A 22,750-nucleotide genomic window follows, 5' to 3' on the forward strand; every position below is an offset into this window, starting at 1 on the left:
GATCTACAGAATCCCCGAATGAAGCTACACAACGCACACTCGCAGCTGCATCAGCAGGACAGTGTTTGCGGTGCATCTCTGTGCCTTACACTGTTTAGGACACTGAACTGAGCTTTTGATGAGAGAACAATCCTTTCTCAGAGGCTGTAGGGGAACAGCGCCTGCTCTCTATCTCTTTAAGAACTCTCTGTGTATCTGTTCTTTAGCACACACATCTCACTGTTTCCTGTGTAAGTAACAGTGTGTATATTAGAATCAGTGATACTGGAGGACAACTGAGAAAATTCAACTTGCAGACTGGAATACTGAATCTGGTTCAGCAACCAGATTTGACAAAAAAAGGGCCTCAATGGACCATTAGGATAGCTGAGAGGATTGCTGGTGTCCACAGAGCAGCTTCTTACCTTAGACCACTGAAGCCTATGAATCTCTCACAAACACTTAATGCTGCCTCAGTGGTTGTCTTTATACTGCAATATTTTTGAGACATGCAACATTCTTATTTATAAATATTTGATTGACTTTATCAGTGCTTTAACAGCAAGAATGAAATTAAGTTAAATTAAATCTAAATAAAGTTTAACATTTAAATTAAATTAATTACATTTCATTATTTTTGCTGTTAAAAATAAGTACTGGAAATGTTTGTTAACAAAGTCAAATTCCTTGTGCGCGTGCGATCATAAAAGGCTAATGCAGGCTCATATATCCATAAACACATTCTTTCTTTTTGTTTGCCTCAGGTAGTTAAACTACCAAGTGTAAAGACTGTGGTTCATTTGAATATTATTTTAATCGGTTTACCAATATAAATGATTTTTCTCCATTTAGCATTTCTGAAACATGTGGAATTAACATGCATGAACTAGTAATTAAAGATTACCATTCATTTGTATCATCTGATTTGAGAATGTAGGGACTGCAAAGCATTGAAACACAACATCTCAAACATGAGTTCTGTACAGACATGGTAGTGCTTTATTATGATTTGTAACAGTGGGCAGAGTCATCTACTCCTCCACCAGTGGCGGAGGAGAAAGCTTTAGCTGGACATTCTCGCTGTGATAAATACTTCCTGTTCCTGGATGGACAGGGTTCGACAGACCGGCCCTCTCACTGCCATGCGAATGAGTGAGTTCTGTCAGAACAGCAAGCTGAAAAACAAAAAGAAAAACCCAGTTAATAATTACACAGCTAAAACAGTTATTACAATGACAATAAAAAAACTTTAACGGCAAAAACTATACATTAATTTAACAAAAATAATACATATACAATAATTATTATTATTATTAAACCATTTCCTTAAAATTGAGTCAGACAGCACAATTATTCACAACTGTTCGTGCACCGAATCATTTGAAAAAAATAAAAAACTTGCTTTGAAATATTAAGATGCTGCCATAGCTGCAAATAAGTAAAACATACCCATCTGCTAACAGTGCAAGATGAATAAGCAGTGTTAAAAGCTTCTTATTGTGTCTCCAAGTGCTTTCCCTTTCAGAGTTCTGTAAAAACTTTTGCCCTCTAATATTAATTTTCATTTTCAATGCAATTTATCTGTTGGCTACACAAAGCCTGATAAGGTTTGGTCACGTGTGATTTTGTTGGCCGAGTCTAGGTCAACGTCAAATTTAGGGTTTCATGCCTTTTATTGTTTACACCTGGCATTAAATGGATAGTTCACCCAAAAATGAAATTCTGTCATCATTTACACACTAACATGTTGTACCAAACCTGCATGAGCTTTCTTTGTTCTCTGGAACAGTAAAAAAAAAAAGATATTTTGATAGTTCATTGACAATGGATGTCATCGGTCATCAAAAGGTATCTTCTTTTGTGTTCCACAGAATGTAAATGAGAGTAAATGATGACAGAATTTCTTATTTTAGGTTGAACAACCCCTTTAACACGCATTTCATGCAGCACTTAATGTCAATTATTATTGTTTTATTGACAACAGTATCAATCTGTTGGTGTTGGCCAGTAGAGGTTATGCAGTAACCTGGATTGCACCATGCAGTAAGATATACAGAAGACTGTAAAAAAAAACTTAAACACAGGCTCACACCAACCAACCCGCACTCATTAGCAGCATTAGCCTGTCCAGAGTCATTCATTAATGTGTATATTTTCAGCAGGGACCTCGTTACAGCTCGAGCAATCAATGCGCATTTAACGAAACAGCATGAATCAAACAGCATAATCTATCCTTCTCTCTCCAGCCTCACTTTGAAGCCCTCCTTTGCATCTTTATCTTCTCCTTCCCTTTCTGATCTCACTCAAATACTCCTTTCCTCATTCCCGTCCACTCCCTCTCTAATCAGTCTCTTTCTTTCTATGGGCAAACCAACTTTTCAGCATCAAATCCATCTGCATTACACATTTCAATGCACTCATTTTGTGTCCCCTTCTTTCTCCTGCTGTTTATCACCAGTCTTTACAACAGACTGCCATTTATAAGCCATAGTTCTATTCCTCGGTCAAGCTTATTTTCTTTTTTCTTTCGCTTCCCTATATAAACAGGACACCTGCTAAGCGAAGGCTACGGAGAGTGACGGATAAAAGCAAACAGAGACACCGAAAGCACGTCAGTGGCTAATCATCGCCTGTCACTGCAGTGGCTTTATTATTAGCCCCATACTGTTAGCAAACAGGCTAAACACAGAGTATGAAGTCTGGGCACGTCTAATACCAGTAACAGTCTTTCTATCATACTTTACTATGAGCAATTTTCCACACTGCTAACCAGGATTGATGTTCCTCTGTGAAAAAGCCTAGCATTAGATACTATGGCAACCATGTTATGTTTTCATTTTTTTTACTGCATCTATAGAATAATCTATATGGTTGTTTGTCTGTTTGTTTAAGAAATGTTTAGTTACTTTTACAGTATGTGACCCTGGACCACAAAACCAGTCATAAGTAGCACAGGTATTTGTAGCGATAGCCAATAATACATTGTATGGGTCAAAATTATAGATTTTTAGGATATTAAGGATATTAAGTAAAGATAATTTTCCATGAAGATATTTTGTAAAATATATCAAAACTTCATTTTTGATTAGTAATATGCATTGCTAAGGACTTAATTTGGACAACTTTAAAGGTGATTTTCTCAATATTACCCTCAGATTTCAGATTTTTAAATAGTTGTATCTCGGCCAAATATTGTCCTAACAAACCATACATCAATGGAAGGCTTATTTATTCAACTTTCGGACGATGTAAATCTCAATTTAAAAAAATTGACCCTTATGACTGGTTTTGTGGTCCAGGGTCACGTATAAGAAAGAGACTAGGGAGTTGGGATATACCAGTATTGACGATAATAGTGATATTTAAATAACAAAATATCGTTATCGTGTTATTTGGAGGTGTCGCAATATACCGGTAATGTCGATATTTAAAAATGGATAGTACACATAAGACAATACAACACGTAATAATCTAGAGTCAGCGCCATTATGGAGTACTAAACTCTCACATATAATTTGTTTCATTCATACTCGACGCCGGAGGGCGCCCTCACACAGAAAGTCCACATGCAAGACTCATAGGAGTAATAGAACTTATGATGTTCCAGGAAATCTCTGTAGGCATCTAGCTATCACTGTAGACGAGTACAATGCAGAAAGAAATGTTTTATCTGATGAAACACGAAGACAATCAACACACGATTGCAACAGTGTATGGATTATCTGTGTTCTTTAAGCCATTTTAGGAATTTTACTAAGGATGTGTATTTATAAGGTAATGCTAATCGACATAGCATTTATCCACTCTATAGAATTCTATAAAATCATTTAATTTCAGCCTCATTCTGTAAAAAGAATCAGTTCACAGAAGGAAGTTATTTAGAACACCCGTTTAGAGTAAAAATGTATTTTTATTACAACAAATTGCTGTATTTTGAAACTATACCAAACTAAAAACGGTTAGCATTTTAGTCTCATCTGTTTAGTGTAATTGATCCTTCTGTATACAATGGTGTGATTCATTGGTCAAAAAAGGAAGAAAAAAATGGATTTGACTAATAGCATGGTATTTATTTATTTTTCGAGATTTCTATATGTATATTACAATATATCGTTATCGTGAATCTTTGTGCACACGATGATCGTGTAGTGAAAAATCTGATCAGCCCTAATAGAAACTACAACAAATCTGTACATGTGATGTACTTCTAAGTGTGTTAGCTTGTAATGGCTTCTCAGCGTGAGTCATACATGGAGGCGATGTATGAAAGGTTCGCCTTTGTGTGAAAAATATGGTGTATGATTTAATTACATTAGTGGAGAGCTGTCAAAGTGTTAGGTATGAAAAAGGACACACTTTGTGCTATGCTGTGTGCGATGGTACCCACTGTAAAATCCATATATGGATAAGGACGAAAAGAGAGCCTGAAGGTTTATTCACACTAAGAACTACGTGATAAAGCAAGCAATTTTCCAGAACCACATAGACATCGAGCTGTTGATATTACTGGTGTCCGAGTACACGGAAAATAATACAACTGATAGGGGTCTGAAGCAATGCATTTTGGGGAGGGGGGGTTACTGTGTTACACCACATTCTCTAACAAGATTGATTATAACACATTTTAGTGACCAAATATTCTAGAATTGTGTATTCTAGTGTGTAGAAGACCATTTGTAATGCAGTACATGAATGTTTCTTGTGTTTGTAATGGTTTTTATTATGCTGCAGGTAGACTTTTTCTTTCATTCAGTGTCTGGTTTGACAGGTCATTGTATTTTGCCCTGGGATGAAGGAGTGAGTGATGACAGAATGACAAAAAAGAATAATTTTTCAATGTGAATGAAAGTCTAATGGGTTTTGATTCATTTTGAATGAATGACATGAGTAACTGATAACAGAATATTCATTTCTAGGTGAACTATTCATTTAAATTGCAGACGGTTGATTATAATATCTTTTTAATTCTGTAATTTCTTTAATTCCTTTTCATCATTTCTAAGATTGCTTAAAGTTGAATGAAAGGATGAGTTGAATGAAATTAATGAATATTTTGGGCCTCTACCCTTGGGAGAAAGAGAGGGTGACAGGATCGGGAAAGGTCCACGAGCCAGGACTTGAACTCGGGATGCCCAAAGCACAACGGGCGCTATATGTCGGCGCACTACCCACGAGGCTTTCGGCACCGATGTTGTAACCTAATCTACGGTTTTAAAGCTAAAATGTCTTAATGATGGATTTGTTTCTTACAAACACACAGCTTTTCATTCACAAGATGTTGATTGATGGACTGGAGTCGTGTGGATTATTGTGGAGTCTCATTCTAACGGCACCCATTCACTGCAGAGCATCAATTGGTGAGTGTTATAATGCTACATTTCTCTAAATCTGTTCCCATTAAGAAATAAAATCATCATCTACATCTTGGATGGCCTGAGGGCAAGTACATTTTCAGATTTTTTTTTGGATTAACCATTCCTTTAAGGATTACAATATATCGTTATCGTGAATCTTTGTGCACACGATGATCGTGTAGTGAAAAATCTGATCAGCCCTAATAGAAACTACAACAAATCTGTACATGTGATGTACTTCTAAGTGTGTTAGCTTGTAATGGCTTCTCAGCGTGAGTCATACATGGAGGCGATGTATGAAAGGTTCGCCTTTGTGTGAAAAATATGGTGTATGATTTAATTACATTAGTGGAGAGCTGTCAAAGTGTTAGGTATGAAAAAGGACACACTTTGTGCTATGCTGTGTGCGATGGTACCCACTGTAAAATCCATATATGGATAAGGACGAAAAGAGAGCCTGAAGGTTTATTCACACTAAGAACTACATGATAAAGCAAGCAATTTTCCAGAACCACATAGACATCGAGCTGTTGATATTACTGGTGTCCGAGTACACGGAAAATAATACAACTGATAGGGGTCTGAAGCAATGCATTTTGGGGAGGGGGGGTTACTGTGTTACACCACATTCTCTAACAAGATTGATTATAACACATTTTTGTGACCAAATATTCTAGAATTGTGTATTCTAGTGTGTAGAAGACCATTTGTAATGCAGTACATGAATGTTTCTTGTGTTTGTAATGGTTTTTATTATGCTGCAGGTAGACTTTTTCTTTCATTCAGTGTCTGGTTTGACAGGTCATTGTATTTTGCCCTGGGATGAAGGAGTGAGTGATGACAGAATGACAAAAAAGAATAATTTTTCAATGTGAATGAAAGTCTAATGGGTTTTGATTCATTTTGAATGAATGACATGAGTAACTGATAACAGAATATTCATTTCTAGGTGAACTATTCATTTAAATTGCAGACGGTTGATTATAATATCTTTTTAATTCTGTAATTTCTTTAATTCCTTTTCATCATTTCTAAGATTGCTTAAAGTTGAATGAAAGGATGAGTTGAATGAAATTAATGAATATTTTGGGCCTCTACCCTTGGGAGAAAGAGAGGGTGACAGGATCGGGAAAGGTCCACGAGCCAGGACTTGAACTCGGGATGCCCAAAGCACAACGGGCGCTATATGTCGGCGCACTACCCACGAGGCTTTCGGCACCGATGTTGTAACCTAATCTACGGTTTTAAAGCTAAAATGTCTTAATGATGGATTTGTTTCTTACAAACACACAGCTTTTCATTCACAAGATGTTGATTGATGGACTGGAGTCGTGTGGATTATTGTGGAGTCTCATTCTAACGGCACCCATTCACTGCAGAGCATCAATTGGTGAGTGTTATAATGCTACATTTCTCTAAATCTGTTCCCATTAAGAAATAAAATCATCATCTACATCTTGGATGGCCTGAGGGCAAGTACATTTTCAGATTTTTTTTTGGATTAACCATTCCTTTAAGGCAATGATCAAATCTCCCAGGACAAGCTGAAACATTTATTTTAACACAAATTAAACATTTTCCAAGATTTAAAGTAGACAAAAGTGCCTCTAACTAAAAATCATCCATATAGTCCAGGGTTTTTCAAACTGGGGTCCGCAAGAGAGCGAAAAACTTGGCAGAAACAAAAAAATTACAATTTAGACAAGATATATATTTTAAAATATTGAAGTTATTAATGACCAAATCTGTATATAGTTTTGTGATTTATATGAGTGGATCCTTGTAATGTGTTTATCCCAAAAAATATTGCGCTCTTAACGTTTTGCATACAGTTGAACGGAGCAATTAGCAGCCATGTACATGCACTACAGATGATGGAAAGATTTTTGAAGAATCCCGCTCCCACAAGTAGTTCGTGTAAATCTAACTTGGCAAATGCTAAGGCAAAAACTAGAAAATATACCAAATCTTACATTGCCTTAGGTTTTACACGCTTAAAAATAAAGGTGCTTCAAAAGGTTCTTCAAGCGATGCCATAGAAGAACCATTTTTGGTTCCACAAAGAACCTTTTAGTCAAAGGTTCTTTAAAGAACCATCTTTTTCTTACTTTTTTGTAATCTGAAGAACCTTCTTTCGCCACAAAGAACCTTTTGTGAAACAGAAAGGTCCTTCAGATGTTAAAGACTCTTTATGGAACCATTTAGACAAAAAGGTTCTTCTACGGCATCGTGAAGAACCTTTATTTTTAAGAGTGTACCTGCATGTTAAAGCAGGGAGTCGAGAGACCCCAGTGTGTTCTCTGTAAAGAGATTATCTCCAACGAATGCATGAAACCATCCAAGCTCAAGCGCCATGTACAGCAGAAACATCCCAATGAGGCAGGAAAATCAACTGACTACTTCAAACATCAGGAGTTGTGTTTGGCCCGGCAGACTAGTATTTTTTGGCCAGCAAGCATCAGTCCCTGAGAGGTGTTTAAAAGCATCATATCTGGCATCCCTCCACATCGCGTGTGCTAAGAAGCCGCATACAGTTGGCGAAGCATTATTATTACCAGCTACCAAAGACATCGTCAGGGAGTTATTTGGAGAGGAAGCGGCACAAAAGGTAGATTGTGTGCCTTTGTCAGACAATACAGTAAGCAGACGCATAGGTGAGATGGCCAATGATATTTCGTCACAACTTTTAGAACATCTGCAAGCCAGTGAATACATTGCGCTGCAGTTGGATGAAAGTACTGATATAGCGAATCAAGCACAGCTAATGGTCTATATACGTTTCCTCGGTAAGGACAAATTTATGGAGGAACTTCTCTTCTGTAAACCCCTTGAAGGCAGAACCACTGGGCAGGACATCTTTAATCTGATGGATCAGTTCATGACGGACAATTCAATAGACTGGTCTCGGTGTGTTGGAGTGTGTACTGACGGTGCTGCCGCTATGACCGGTAAGCGCAGCGGCGTCGTGACTCTGATCAAAGAGAAAGCCCCCAACGCTGTTGCCACACACTGTATGCTTCACCATGAGGCTCTTGTGGCCAAATGCATTGAAGATGATTTGCATCAAGTGCTGAGGGATGTAGTAAAAAAGGTGAACTATGTAAAATCACTCCACTTGAAACACAGACTCTTCAGTTTACTCTGCAAAGAAATGGGTGCTGATTACGAGGGTTTGGTGCTCCACTCAGAGGTACGCTGGCTTTCCCGCAGGGCTGTGTTAAGTCGAGTGTATGCGCTGTGCAAAGAGCTGAGAGAGTTTCTCTCTGATAAAAAACTAGAGCTTGCCAAATGTTTTGAAGATGACATGGATACTGAAGTTGTCATACAATGCAGATTTTTTCCAGTATCTCAATGTCCTCAATCAGAGCATGCAAGGACACAATGTTCACATACTGAATGCACAAGATAAGATGCGCGCATTCAGGCAAAAATGATCCCTGTGGGAAAGCAAACTGCAAGAGGGCGTAACAGAAATTTTTCCTCTCTACAACCAGGAGCGCATCTCCTCCACTGCTGACAACATCACGCCCATAATTCAGTCTCACCTGTCACATCTTCAGGGCTATTTGAAACTGTATTTCCCTGATTTGAACAACAACTTGAACACCTGGACTTTGTTAGGAACCCATTTGCACCAGGGGTTGGCACTCATCTGGATTTAGCAGCCCAGGAGCAACTGATTGACTTGACAAATGACGGCGGGATGAAAACAAGGTTTCCATGTCTTCCTCTATCAGAGTTTTGGATGTCTGTGAGAGAGGACTACCCTGTGTTGTCAAATATCTTTTACCTTTTGCCACAACTTATTTGTGTGAAGCTGGATTTTCAGCACTGAAAGTACTTCAGTCTAAGCACAGAGCCCGTCTGGAGGTTGAAAGTGACATGCGCCTGGCTCTCACTAAAATGAAACCACGCTATGACAAACTATGTAGAAGTCACCAAGCTCATCCATCCCATTAGGAGTTTTTGAATCAGTGAATGATTCAAATTGGTTTGATTGTGTTTGTAATGCAAATGTTGTCCTTCAGGTTTAACTTGTCACACTGTAATACTGTGAAAGAAGGTACCCTGTTCAGTTAATGAAAATATTTAGCAATTTTCCAGAAATACGAAAAAACAAACAAACAAACAAAAACAGGTTTAACTTTTCATTTAACAGTGTCTTAACTAGAAAAGGTACCCAGTTCAATGTAAATATTTTGCAGTGTTCTAGAAATACAAGACAACAACAACAACAACAACAACAAAAAACTACAGAAACTACAAATGTTGTCCTTCAGGTTTAACTTTTCATCTGCCAGTGCCTTATTTAGAAAAGGTACCCTGTTCAGTTAATGTAAATATTTAGCAAATTTTTTTTTGAAATACAAAAAGCTACAGGAAATTGTTAATTGTGAGAATCATTTCTGGCTATAGTAAGTTGCCAAATAATAAAATAAATTGTTATTAAAACAATAGCATTTCACATGCCTGTTTATTGAAATATGAATTGCAATATGTCTTTACATTATACAGAATTTTAGTTTACATGTTTATACTTAAAATACATAGTCGCCTTTATATTTTAGACAAGGGGGTCCCCTGCAAGGAATCATCATATTTGGGGGTCCCTGGGATTAAAAAGTTTTAAAACCCCTGATATAGTCTATCAAAGGCCTTTCTTTCTCCTCCCTCATTCTGTCCTTTCACCTCTCTTAAATCTTGTCCTTCTAATTCATTCATTCCGAAACACCTTCCACCATTTCATTGCTCTTGCAGTTTCATTATCCCTCCACTCTTTCCTCTCAACACAATCCCTTTCCTTCAGCTGTATTTCTTCCTATTGCACGCTTGTCTCATCTCTCCACATACATCTCTTTTTCCAGTGGCTTCATCCGTCTTCCTCGCCTTCTTCCTGGAACTGCTGCACTGAAGGGAAATGGACTGACTGGGACCTCAAAGAGAGCAATCAAAGCTCAGCACTGACAAAGCATCAGAGAAACCCTGACAACCTCCCACACACACACAGATTTCATAAAGACTATAAAACAAGGCACACACAAACACATGAACAACATACATCTTTCATTTCCTCCTGGTCGAAATCAAATGTTCCTGTAAGCTTAATCAGCAAGTCCAGAACGTTTAGACAGCACTTCAAAAACTCTGACACACTCGCATACGCTAACATACATACGCTAGTGCTGACATAATCATGACTGGTGTGTATTGTCAGCGCCTGCCTGGCAGCCTTCTCATTAATGCTTTAAAGAAACACACACACACACGCCAAGTTAGTACTCTCAGGTGTTGGGAGAGTCACTCTATCTGCTTTTCACTTCTCGTTTTAATTAATCTCTCTCTCAAACACAAACATCTTCAATCTGCAAATCAGAATTCCATAATCTTCACCCAGACAAAGGAACAATGGGAGACACTAACCACACATCCACAAATAAACACCTTGCCTGACGCTAGGGTCTTTTATTCTATCTACTCATCCTCTGAAACCATTTACGGTTTAATTAAAGAGCTCAGAACTGGGCTGTGCAGTTCTGCTGTGTTAATTATGGGAAGTCTGCTGGGGATGTGCATGTGTGTGTGTTGACCAAACAGTTCTAATAAAACTCTTGAGGATGCTTGTGTGAAGGGATCGGCACAAAGACTGATACGTGTTTACCTGACTCTCAGCTCTCATGGGAGATGGCCATGTCAATTCATGTTCCACCCTAAAACTCTATAGGGAAAACACTGACTGTTCAAAATATCTTTTTATGCTTTTGATAGAAATCTCATGCTTATCAAGTGTGGATTTATTTGATAAAAAATATGGTGAAAAAAGTAATATTGTGAATATATTTTTTTACAATTTAAAATGTTTTCTATTGTAATGTATCATAAAATGTAATTTATAGCTGTGATGCAAAGCTGAATTTTCAGCAGCCATTACTCCAGTCTTCAGTGTCACATGATCCTTCAGAAATCATTCTAATATGCTGATTTGCTGCTCAAGAAACATGTCTCATTATTATCAATATTGGAAATAGTTAATGGAAATGGAAAATTATTTTTATGAATTTTTTAAAGAATCATTTATTTAACAGCATTTATTTAAAATAAATAAAAACTAAATCTCTTGTAACATTGTACATTTTTTAAAAATGTTTTTTTTTGTTTTTATGTATTTTTTATTACATTTTTTTAAATCTTACTGACCCCAAACTTTTGAACGGTTGTGTATAAGACTATTATTAGCTAATATAACTTTCTTTAAAGGGGTCATATGATGCTTTTTTAAAGATCATTATTTTGTGTATTTGGTGTAACAGAATATGTTGACATGCTTTAATGTTCAAAAAACACATTATTTTTTAAATACTGTACATTATTGTAAGTCCTCTATGCCCGCCTCTCTCAAACGCTTAGTTTCACCCACACCCACACACACGCGCGCACACACTCACACACTCACACACTCACACACACACACACACACACGCGCAGCTCACTCTCTCTCTCTTTCTCTCTCTCTCTCTCTTCTCTGTCTCTCTCTCTCTCTCTCACACACACACACACACACACACACACACACACACACGCAGCTCACTCTCTCGCTCTCTCTCTCTCTCTCTCACACGTTCTCTCACGCGCTCTCTCTCTCGCTCTCTCTCTCTCGTGCTCTCGCTCTCTCTCTCGAACTTCGATAAAGAATATCTCTTTGGTTTTGAGACTTTAGTCTTTGCAACTTCAGAGATCTTATCTGATCTAATCAGCTTGTAACACTCCAAAGAGAAAGGAAAACTTGAAATCGCATCATATGACCCCTTTAACTATTGTTCAACAGAAACATAATAAACCCTAATAAACAATCAAATGATTTCCTAGACATTTACCTAATTTCTCCACATGGCTGTATGGAAAAAATAGCACTCTCTGTGCAGTCTATGATGAATACGTTTATCAGAAGAAGATAAAATGCACTGTGTGTTGGCCGTGAGACTGGGTGAAAGCAGTGTGTTTTAATACAGGATCTGTATTCAGCATCAGAGACCACAGCCTCTTCATATCCTGTGAGGAGATTCATTTAGAACCAACACAATGACTAATGGATACATTTCGGTCACTCATGCACAGAGGCAGGGAATGTGAGGAAAGAGGGAAACAGAAAAAACTTTTTTTAATGTCCGTTTTGTGTGAATAGATGCCAATTCTACTTCAACTAAGGGCTTAAAGTTTATTATTAGGTTCAAACTGACTGACAATTATCAAATATATTGTAACTTTGTTTTGTTACTGGCCTTTTCTGACTTGATAGGGAGATTAGAGAAATAATGGGAAGAAAAAAAAGAAGGGGAAATGGGATTGTGAAATGACACTTGCAGACTCAAACGCACTTCCCCCATATTAGCACCACTTAATGCTGCTAGACCCAACCCCCCTCATCTGCTCAACTAATAAAACTGTACTATTTTGTAGAAAGAGTGCCAAGTAAGTGATAATGTATAGTCAGACGGTCATCAATCATGACCGTCATCAGATGCCACCGGTCAGATTCAGGTATTCCAGAGAGCCATGTACTTAAAATGGATGGGGAGATGGCCTCTTTTTCTGATATTTTAGGATGGAGAGAGATGGCAGAGGGTGTTTGAGGAAAACAGGGACGGTAATGAGAAAGTCAAGCAGGTCAAACTTACACTGCAAGAGTTGCATATTTAAAAAGAAAAACATCACATATTTAAAAGGATTTTTAATACCACTGCAAGTGTCAAAGACAGTGGGCCCATACACCAGGCGCAAGGTTTGTGTAATATTTTGATATGATAATTTATATGATGGTTTGGTTATACTTGTGATCCACGATGGTACAATGTTGCCTGAGAGCAACAGCTGGATATGAAATGTTATTTTTTTATTAGATATGAGATGTGTAATACATTAAAAACTATTTAAATCTGGTTAAAGAAATGTATGTTTTGAATAAATATATTTCTTTTTTCTGCATGGAAATGTAAAATGTTTAAATTATCCGCTGTTGTACAATGTTGCCTTGAGACAACTAATTAAAAAAAAAAGTTGTTTATTGGTATTGTTATAGTGTCCAAATTTAAGCAGGAAAAACATCACAAATAATTTTTTCATCATTGATATCATATTGCGTACCATACAGGGTTAAACTGAAATTTCTACTATATTAGTAACATTTTTATTATCTGAGTTGTAAGGCGTTTTGCTTTACAACAACTGATGTATGTTTTTATCAGATTTTTTCACTGACTTCTTTCTGACTTAAGTTTTCTTAGTTAAGAAACATGGGCTGGAGCTCTTAATTTTGACCCCTCAAAGTGCATTAGATAGAATAATTCTTTAAAATGTACAAAATTTTCATTTTTCCCCAATTTTTTCTTTTACAATATCGAAATATCGTATTGTGGACTTCATATCACAATAATATCGTATCGTGAGATTTTGATATCGTTACATCCCTATATATTACAACAGAAAACTATTATTTTAAATTTTACAGGAAGGGATGAGAGGGAGTTTTAAGGTGTGAATACTTTGCATTACCTGCACCATCCACACATACACATGCTATGCGTTGTATTCGTAATCACTGATATTCACACCGAGTACATGAGTGCGTTTGTTCAGCTCTCTGAAGCTCAGTTTGGCATGATGTCAAGTCTAGAGTAGTTTGTTTCCTCATTACCGAGAGTGTGAAGTCTAGCACAGAGACAGGAAAAGAACGACAGCACATAAACAAACACACTTCAGCATGTCACATACTGTAGATAAGCGAAGAACAGCAGACAGACACAGAAACTGCATGGACCGAAGAAACTGACAATGAGCGTACTCTATGTCTGTCTATCTATCTATCTCTCTTTCAGGATGTCTATCTACTCCGACTCTTAAAGCTGAGGACACACTGAGAGTGTGTTAAGAGTGATACTGGATTACAGCAGTGACTAGCTATTTCTTCAGAGGATTAGGGTCAAAGATTCCCCACACAAACTGACTGGATTGGTTTGAGTTTGTTTGGGCTGACTGGTAATGTGACATTTAACTGGACAAGAGTATCAACAGCAAATCTTCAGTCAGCCACAATGACTCCCTGTACAGCTACAGTTAGATCTGACCACATTAACATGTGAAAACTCAAAGTGGTTGCATTAACTGAAAAATTTAGATCATTTACTGCACTTTAGAAACATTGCTGTATATATACGTTACGGATGCACCGATACGATACTGGTATCGGTATCGGGCCCGATACTGGTCTCCTGTACTCGTACTCGTTAAAATGCCCCGATACCAAATGCGATACCACACAGCATGTGATACGCACCATATTCAAACAAAGAAACACCAACAACAGACAGCAGAAAGGAGTTAAGGATGTCTACTACGAAGTACATGTATGCAATGAATATAATGTTAAACATTCAGTATTAACGCCTGTATAGCTGATGTGCGCGAGCTGATAAACAAAGCACGCTAAGTGGATTGAGCGCGCGGCGGCGCAGATGCACGAGCTTGTCGAGTGAATATATCTTTCTCACAGACATCACTGGAAAGTTTGTAGTTCGGTCGGATATGTCAAAAACAAGTAAGCAAAACAATGCACAAGTTACTTAACGGTAGGGAGGGAGAGAGGGAGAGAGAGATGATAGTTGTGTAAATACTGTCATACTAACAGTTGTCTGAATAATCTTTGGTTGATTGTAATCTATTACATACCTTTCTATCAAAATTATCTAACATTATCAAGATGAATTTGTTCTGACACAGTTTAATTCTGAGTTCTTGTCATATTTTATTACCATTTTCTAAACTATAGCGAATAAACTGTGATAATACATATATATATTAGGGATGCACCGATACCGCTTTTTCAAGTACTCGCCCGATACGATACCTTTATTTTTGGTACTTGCCGATACCGAGTACCGATACCGATATTTTTATTGTATTTGTAAATTTTTTAAATATTGGGTACAGAAACCAATATATATATATTATTATTATATTTATATATTTTTTTTAAAGATGTTAATATGACACATATGATATTATTGTAAATAATCCAGTGACTAACAATCTGGTTGACACTCCCAACATAGTGGGCAGAGCTAGTGTGTAGCTGTCACATAAAATCATGTCTGAGGCGATGACAGGCAAAAACCAGACATTCTACCCACACCCCAAAAATGTCAGCTCGCAAATGTGGGAGTTTTTTTGGATTCTGTAATAAAAGTTGAGGTGTTAGAAACCCCAGTCTGCAGAAAGTGCTTATCAACAGTAATTTTGAAAACACTTCAACTGAAGCCTTTATGTATAACACACTTTAAGGGTACTCATAATGTATGTTGCCATGCATTAAATTTTTTCATAAATAATTGTAAGGTAACATTTTACCAGAGGTAAAACGCATTATATTATTATTTCTATTATTGTTGTAACATTTGAAATAGGTTGTTTGTCATATTTTAATAAAATATACTTTCTAAAGGTAAACAATGAATATTTAATTATTACAATGTAATATATCTGTGGTTATATAATATATGTGTGTACTATAAGATATATCACAAGGCATAACAAACGCATATAAAAAATTAATACTTTTATAATGCATAATATAAAAAGGCTTCAAGTTCTTTTTGAAAAATTTTGTAAAAAATGTTAAAGATGAATCTGACTGACATCATTATTTATATAGTACTGTCAAATGATTAATCGCAATTAATCGGATCCAAAATAAACGTTTTTATTTACATAATATGTCTGTGTACTGTGTATATTTATTATGTATATATAAATACACACACATACAGTATATATTTTGAAAATATTTACATATATATTTATATTCTTATATTTTATATTATATATAAATATATTTAATATGTAAACAGCATATTTTTCTTAAATATATACACGCATGTGTTTCTATTCATATATACATAATAAATATACACAGTATACACACATATATTATGTAAACAAACACTTTTATTTTGGATGCGAATAATCGCAATTAATCGTTTGAAAGCACTATTTATTCATTTAATTTCTACATTTCTAATTTCTAAATTACAATAATCTCTTATTGTGTTATTAATTTGGGCCTCAATAATAGTGTAGTGAAAATCCGTCAAAAAGATTTATGCGAAGTGTGAAGTATATGGTTGTTTACAGTGTAACCTCAATTATACTGTGAAACAAATTACTATTTACAATGTAACATCAATTCATATTACTTGCATAACTGAAAATAGATGCAAAAATGCTTTTACACCGTTAAATGTGTCGTAATTCATGTCAGACCACCTACAAATATGTTTTCAGTGATTCGATCACGACCCAATCATAATGCCTCATGGGTGCATTTATGTCTGGCTTTTAATGTTATATTATGACAGTAAATGAATATTAATTCCAGGCGTAATTAGGGCAATGGGCCTCTCTTAATCAAAGACACTTTTAACTAAAATTCCATTTGACACTGTGTCAACTTAGTTTTTAGTCAGCAGCACTGAGTCGACATAGATCTTCATTTGATTGTAAGCGTCTCTATGTTTGTGTGAGTGTATGTGGGGGTGTGCACATGTGGGTGAGAGTGTATTTGAGTGCATCTGTGTGTATGTGATGGATAGAACTGTGAGCGAAAATAGAGTCCAATACTGCAGGTCTCTAATCTTGAAAAGGTATATAAATATAAACCTAAGGGGGAGAAAAATGGCCTTCCAACCTCTCGCATACATAGGTATATATGCACACCTTTCTAGACTTTAAAACTGGACCGCTCATGTACAGTGTGAGGAGTACACAGATGTGACAGTAGGTCAGAGGGCAGAGCACTGTGTGAGTGTATTCAAGATACAGTCAAACACAAGACATTCGGATTGTCTCTGTCTGATAAGTGCTGACCCATAAACAGTAAGACTCAATGACTGCAGTATTTACACAAAGGCAACACATACACACGCATTGTATTGCATAACAGACCGTTGTTATGGAATAATCTTGTAAGGCACTGACACATGTTTTGTCACTGGGTGAACTGAAAATCCCACAAAATCTGCAACAAAGCTGCAGTTCAAGAGTATAAATATGCCTTACTGTGTGTTCACATCGCCACCGTTGAGGGCGTCAAAAATCTGGCCGCCCTGCCAACAACGCTGTAGAAAGATTTGTGGACGCTCTGACGTAGATCGAATGCTTATCTTGTATTTAAAGGGGTCGCAAAGCAAACATGCCGCAACAACTAAAGGCTGTCTACGCTGGACATGACAAAGTGACCAATGCAAATCCATTTGTCCTTTGTGTCAGAAGTAGCAAGAGCGCTTAGAGTATGTCAGAAATAGAAATGGGCCATCAGCTTACTGTCGGGGATTCGTCCTGTTGCCCCGCATCCAATTTAGATTGGCTTTAATTGCATCACGTTGCACTGCTCAAGCCCAGAATAGACACAGTGAAAGTGAAACAATTGCAGGTGTTTTTTAATTTAGAGTTTAAAACATTTTTTTAAAGGGGAGGCATGAGCATAAACGTTCGAGAACTACTGCCTTAGGGAATTTGAATCTGTGTATCATTCATTCACTTGATTTAGAATTGTTGGTCTATACAGGAAAAGGCCCTGTCTAGGCTCTGCTCCAGTATTAAATATTAATATTATATATTATTAAAGGGGTTATATGACGCGATTTCAAGCTTTCTTTTCTCTTTGGAGTGTTACAAGCTGTTCATGCATAGATAAGACCTGTAAAGTCAAAAAGATTAAAGTCTCAAATCCAAAGAGATATTCTTTATAAAAGTTAAGACTCAACCACGCCTTCCTAAAACGTCTCATTTAAACACGTCCCCACATGTCTACGTCACTGTGTTGGAAGATTTGCATAACAGCACCCAAATTTTTACGCAAAGAAAGGCGGCGTAGCTTTTATTCTCGCTGTAGTATTGTTGCCGTCGCCACAATGTCTTGGAGACACTGTGTGTTTCCAAATATGGTAAGGGGCGTAACATTTCCGTCACACGCTTGATGTATTCGGCCAATCACAATACACTGGATATCTGGCCAATCAGAGCACACCGCCAAAGATTATATAAATACAAAGACAGATCACTCCTATATTTATGAATGGGAGAAACTGCAACACGCAATATGGCGGAAAAAATTAAAGTCTAAATGAAAGATGACTGGTAAAGTCATTGTCACACTGCAGCAGCCATTAGAAGCTCTGGTTCCCATAGAAACCTGAGGCTGGACCAGCCAATGTGCATGCGCAGCGATAAGCTCGTTGTAACTGTGCATGCACATTGGCTGGTCTACACTAAAAAATAAGCTTTTTTAATACTATTTGAGCATAAGAAACAACATTCATGGGGCAGTTCATTTCAAATTTGAAATATGTAATTTAATTGTGAGTTCATAGGGCAGTTTTTGAGATTTCAGGATTACCCCATTCATTTAGATAGGACTTTGTCTCTTGGTTTGAACTGCCCGGAGGCGTTGCAAATATGGCCGCAGAGTAAACAGACTTTCTTTGAAAGTAACTTTGACACTCATAGAGTCATTTCAAAACGATAAGCTTTGTAAAAATCGACGTGTTTCAGAAAGGTGGGCAAGAGAGGAGCAACCTCTCTTCGAACCTTAAACCACATAAACACATTGCATTACACCAAATACACAAAATAATGTTCTTTTTAGCAACGTCATATGCATCACCTTAAAATAAAAAAAAAAACGAGTGAACGAATGATACACGGATTAATTTGCAAGATGTTTCGCTTTTTTTTTTTTTTATTAGTCCTACAGAATTTGATTTTATTTTAGTACTAAATAAGCTGCATAATAGACATTTACAAATATTCCACAAGAAAAATAAATGAAATTGCTGAAAATAAAACATGTCTTTGTGGTCTTGGTACTTAGTATCATGTACTGCCTCCCTGAGTATCCATGACTGCTGCCAGCCTTTTTGAAATAATGTACAAGTCCTTCAATTGCCCTGAAGCTGGATCTCAACATCATTGAGCCACTGTGGGGAAGAATTCAACTTGCATGCAAGAACTTAAAGTACCCGGGGGCTTTTTTCAAAGAACAGATGGGCAAATTTAATGTTCAGGACAAACCAGGGACTTATTATGCACTGCTATCACAAAAGGCTGCAAGCAGATATTGATGCTTGAGGTGTCAACACTAGATAATAACCAGGGTATGTAAGAGTATGTATGTATTAAACAGGATAATGTGATTAATTAAGTGATTTTTTTGTCTTGTGGGATACAATATCATTCAAAATTTTGGGGCCAGTAAGATTTTTTTTTTTTTTAAAGAATTTAATACTTTTAATTATCAGTGAGGCATTAAAATGATCAAAGTGACAGTGATCATTTGTAATCTTACAAAATATTTATATTTAAAATAAACCCTGTTCTTTTGAAATCTCTGTTCACTAAATAATCCTGAAAAATAAAATGTATCATTGTTTTCACACAAAAAAAGAAGCAGCAAAAACTTTTTTAACATTGGTAAAAAATAAATTAATTGTAATAAATTGTAATATTTAATCAAATTTGAAATAAATTGTACAATTTCACAATATTACTGTGAAAATATTAATATTGACTTTTCAAAAACATTACAAAAATCTTACCAACCCCAAACTTTTAAACTGTAGCTTATACGTCAAATAGCTTCACCATGACTAAAATAACATTATGACAGTACTAAAAAAGGAAAGATAAACATATTCTGCAAGTCGTGGCATGTAAACATTTGAATAGTGCGAGAATGGAAAGAACAGATTTTAAGGTCAATCGTACCCTAGATGGTCCTCTGTAGAGAGTGCGGAAATGATCCCAGGCCTGAGTCTGCTGGGCATCCAGAGTGGCTTCAGTCAACATCTACAGAGAGAAAAACATACCAACGCAACAGATCAACACTGTCCCAGAACCAAAACACCCCTGACACTATACACCAGAGCCAGAGATAATCGGCCAGAGATAATCCTAAAGACAATTAAATATAACATTTTTGTGAAAATACATCAATGACATATATAAAAACATTAGAATGTCAATATGAAATATGAAGGGGCAAACCATGCTGCAAGATATGGACTTGATAAATAGCAAACTGCGCAACTTCTAAATAAACCCTTCAAGAATCAGAGGAGTGTTAATCGCATTGAATGACATTTTCATACACAAGCCTATGATGTGGGAAAGACAAGTGATTAAAAGTGACGGCTGTGACATTTAAAAAAAAAAAACATGACATCAACAGATATCAAGCAGGAAGAAAATAAGTTGCGAAATACTTTGAGATTTGCAATTAATTGTTTATGTGGTCATATACTACTTCTCGTGGCTGTATATGAATTTGAAGAATTTACATGGGTAAATATAAATTTTATCTATGATAATCCACATTTAATAACCATTGGCCCAGATTTACAGACAGGCCCTTCATACATAATGACACATTCACTTATTTAAAGACACATTCCAGTGTCCTTCACACCAATCAGAATCATTTCATCACTTGGTTTGGCTCAAATTGGCCTCCAGTGATCCAAAACCTCTCAGTCTCTGTCATCCAATGTCAATGACTTCTCCAGTCCCAAAGGCACGAAGTCAAGCACAAACCCTAAAGATCTGCCAAACTCCACCCAGAGACGCTTTTCAACAGAATGTTCCAGAATTAAATCAAGTGTATCCTTACTTTACCTCACTGGGTCTCTATATATAATCAGAGTCTGTTTTGAGTGGCACAAAGGACAAATGCTACTGTCACTGCAGAAGAATAAATGCAATTATTGCGCCCTCCCTTCAGCAGAAAGAAGGAGATGAACATTGTCACGCTGTTTCAGCAGTCTCCGTACGCAGGGCGCTGATTTGGAGGACGTCGATTTTGCGTGACAGTGTTGTGGGAAAGGTAGGATAATTTGGTGGTGTTCATTAAATCCGTTATTTACACACAACTTATTTAAATAAACCAATTACACACTTTTTGATAGCCCAATGTATTTCCTTGCTTAAAAAAAAAGTAAAAAGCCACTTTTCTTCACCTCGAGACATCAGGAGGAGCATTTCAGCCAACTAGACAAGATGTTGAAATCGTTTAGAGAACATCTGACCTACTTCTAAAGATCTGCCATTTTCTCTTTCTTCTCACTTAGGATCAGTCTCCTCTAGACCTGAAGTATCATGTTTTTTGTTTAGATTAAACCTAATGTTTCTTGTAGGTAGCTAGAAAAGGACTAAAAACAGCCTCAGAAAAATATATAATGCACACCGAGTCTGAAATTTTCGTATGCGTTTTTCGTATTCGTCATCCTTTCCTATCAAAATGCAGAAAATCGAACCTGGTCCGTTTTTTTTTAATGACGGACGAAAGTTTCGGAGGCAGTGTTTAAACGTGATTGACACAACGCAAGGTCGTATTTATTTTTCAACGTGTGAAAATTTCGGACTCAGTGTGCATGTAGATAGGCACGTTTTTTTCCAATGAGCATGTGTTGCTAAATGGTTAGTTCACCCAAAAATGAAAATTAGCTTGTGTTTTACTCACCCTCGAATTATCCTAGGTGTACACGACTTTCTTCTTTCAGACGAATCCTGTCGGAGTTATATTAAAAATTGTCCTGGCTATTCCAAGCTCTATCATTGCAGTCAGCGGGTGTTGCAAAGAAGAATGTCGGAGGATTTTGATATAAACCAATATAAAATAAATATAAATAAAATACAAATAAATAAAACAAAGATATTTATATATATTATATTTACTTCTAAAGTCACAGTTTTTTTAGGTACAACAATATATCTGAATTACTTTTATTTGGGGACTTTTCTAAGCAATTAATTGTGATTAATCCAATTACTTAATCTGCATGTCATGTAATTGTTTTTATTCTTTTTTTAATACCTGAATATGTATTTTTCTTTCATGTATGACATGTTTGTATGGGTATGAGTACATCCAAGCATTAGATCACTCGCACCCAAAGCAGTTATTGTAAATTAAATGATCACAGATAATAGATTTGATGTACTCTGCTTGACTGAAACCTGGCTAAAACCAAATGATTATATTGGTCTAAATGAGTCTACTCCACCAAGCTACTATAAGCATGAGCCCCGTCAGACTGGTCGTGGCGGCGGTGTTGCAACAATATATAGTGATATTCTCAATGTTACTAATGTGGTTTAACTCATTCAAAATACTTCTGCTTAATGTTACACTATCAGATATGCAAAAGAAATCTATCGTATTTCTTGCTCTGGCTACTGTGTATAGACCACCAGGGCCGTATACAGATTTCTTAAAAGAATTTGCAGATTTCCTCTCAGACCTATTGGTTACTGTTGATAAAGCGCTAATTGTCGGAGATTTTAACATTCACGTTGATAATACAAATGATGCATTA

The 22,750-nt window shown here is 36.5% G+C and overlaps 1 protein-coding gene across 1 annotated transcript in view; it reads right to left on the reverse strand.

Annotated features, from left to right (window-relative positions):
• Window positions 1-922: 922 nt before the first annotated feature.
• LOC107588851 (vacuolar protein sorting-associated protein 8 homolog) overlaps window positions 923-22,750 on the reverse strand; it is a 134,076-nt gene continuing 112,248 nt past the window's right edge. The window contains exons 35-36 of the mRNA XM_016277092.1: window positions 20,145-20,225; window positions 923-1,154 (exon numbers count right to left, since the gene is read on the reverse strand). Of these exons, the coding sequence (XP_016132578.1) occupies window positions 1,011-1,154; window positions 20,145-20,225 (225 nt within the window). The 3' untranslated portion in view covers window positions 923-1,010. The remainder of the gene's footprint in view (window positions 1,155-20,144; window positions 20,226-22,750) is intronic.

Source organism: Sinocyclocheilus grahami, unplaced genomic scaffold, assembly GCF_001515645.1.
Source record: "Sinocyclocheilus grahami isolate Dianchi unplaced genomic scaffold, SAMN03320097.WGS_v1.1 scaffold108.1, whole genome shotgun sequence".
Lineage (NCBI taxonomy): Eukaryota > Metazoa > Chordata > Actinopteri > Cypriniformes > Cyprinidae > Sinocyclocheilus > Sinocyclocheilus grahami.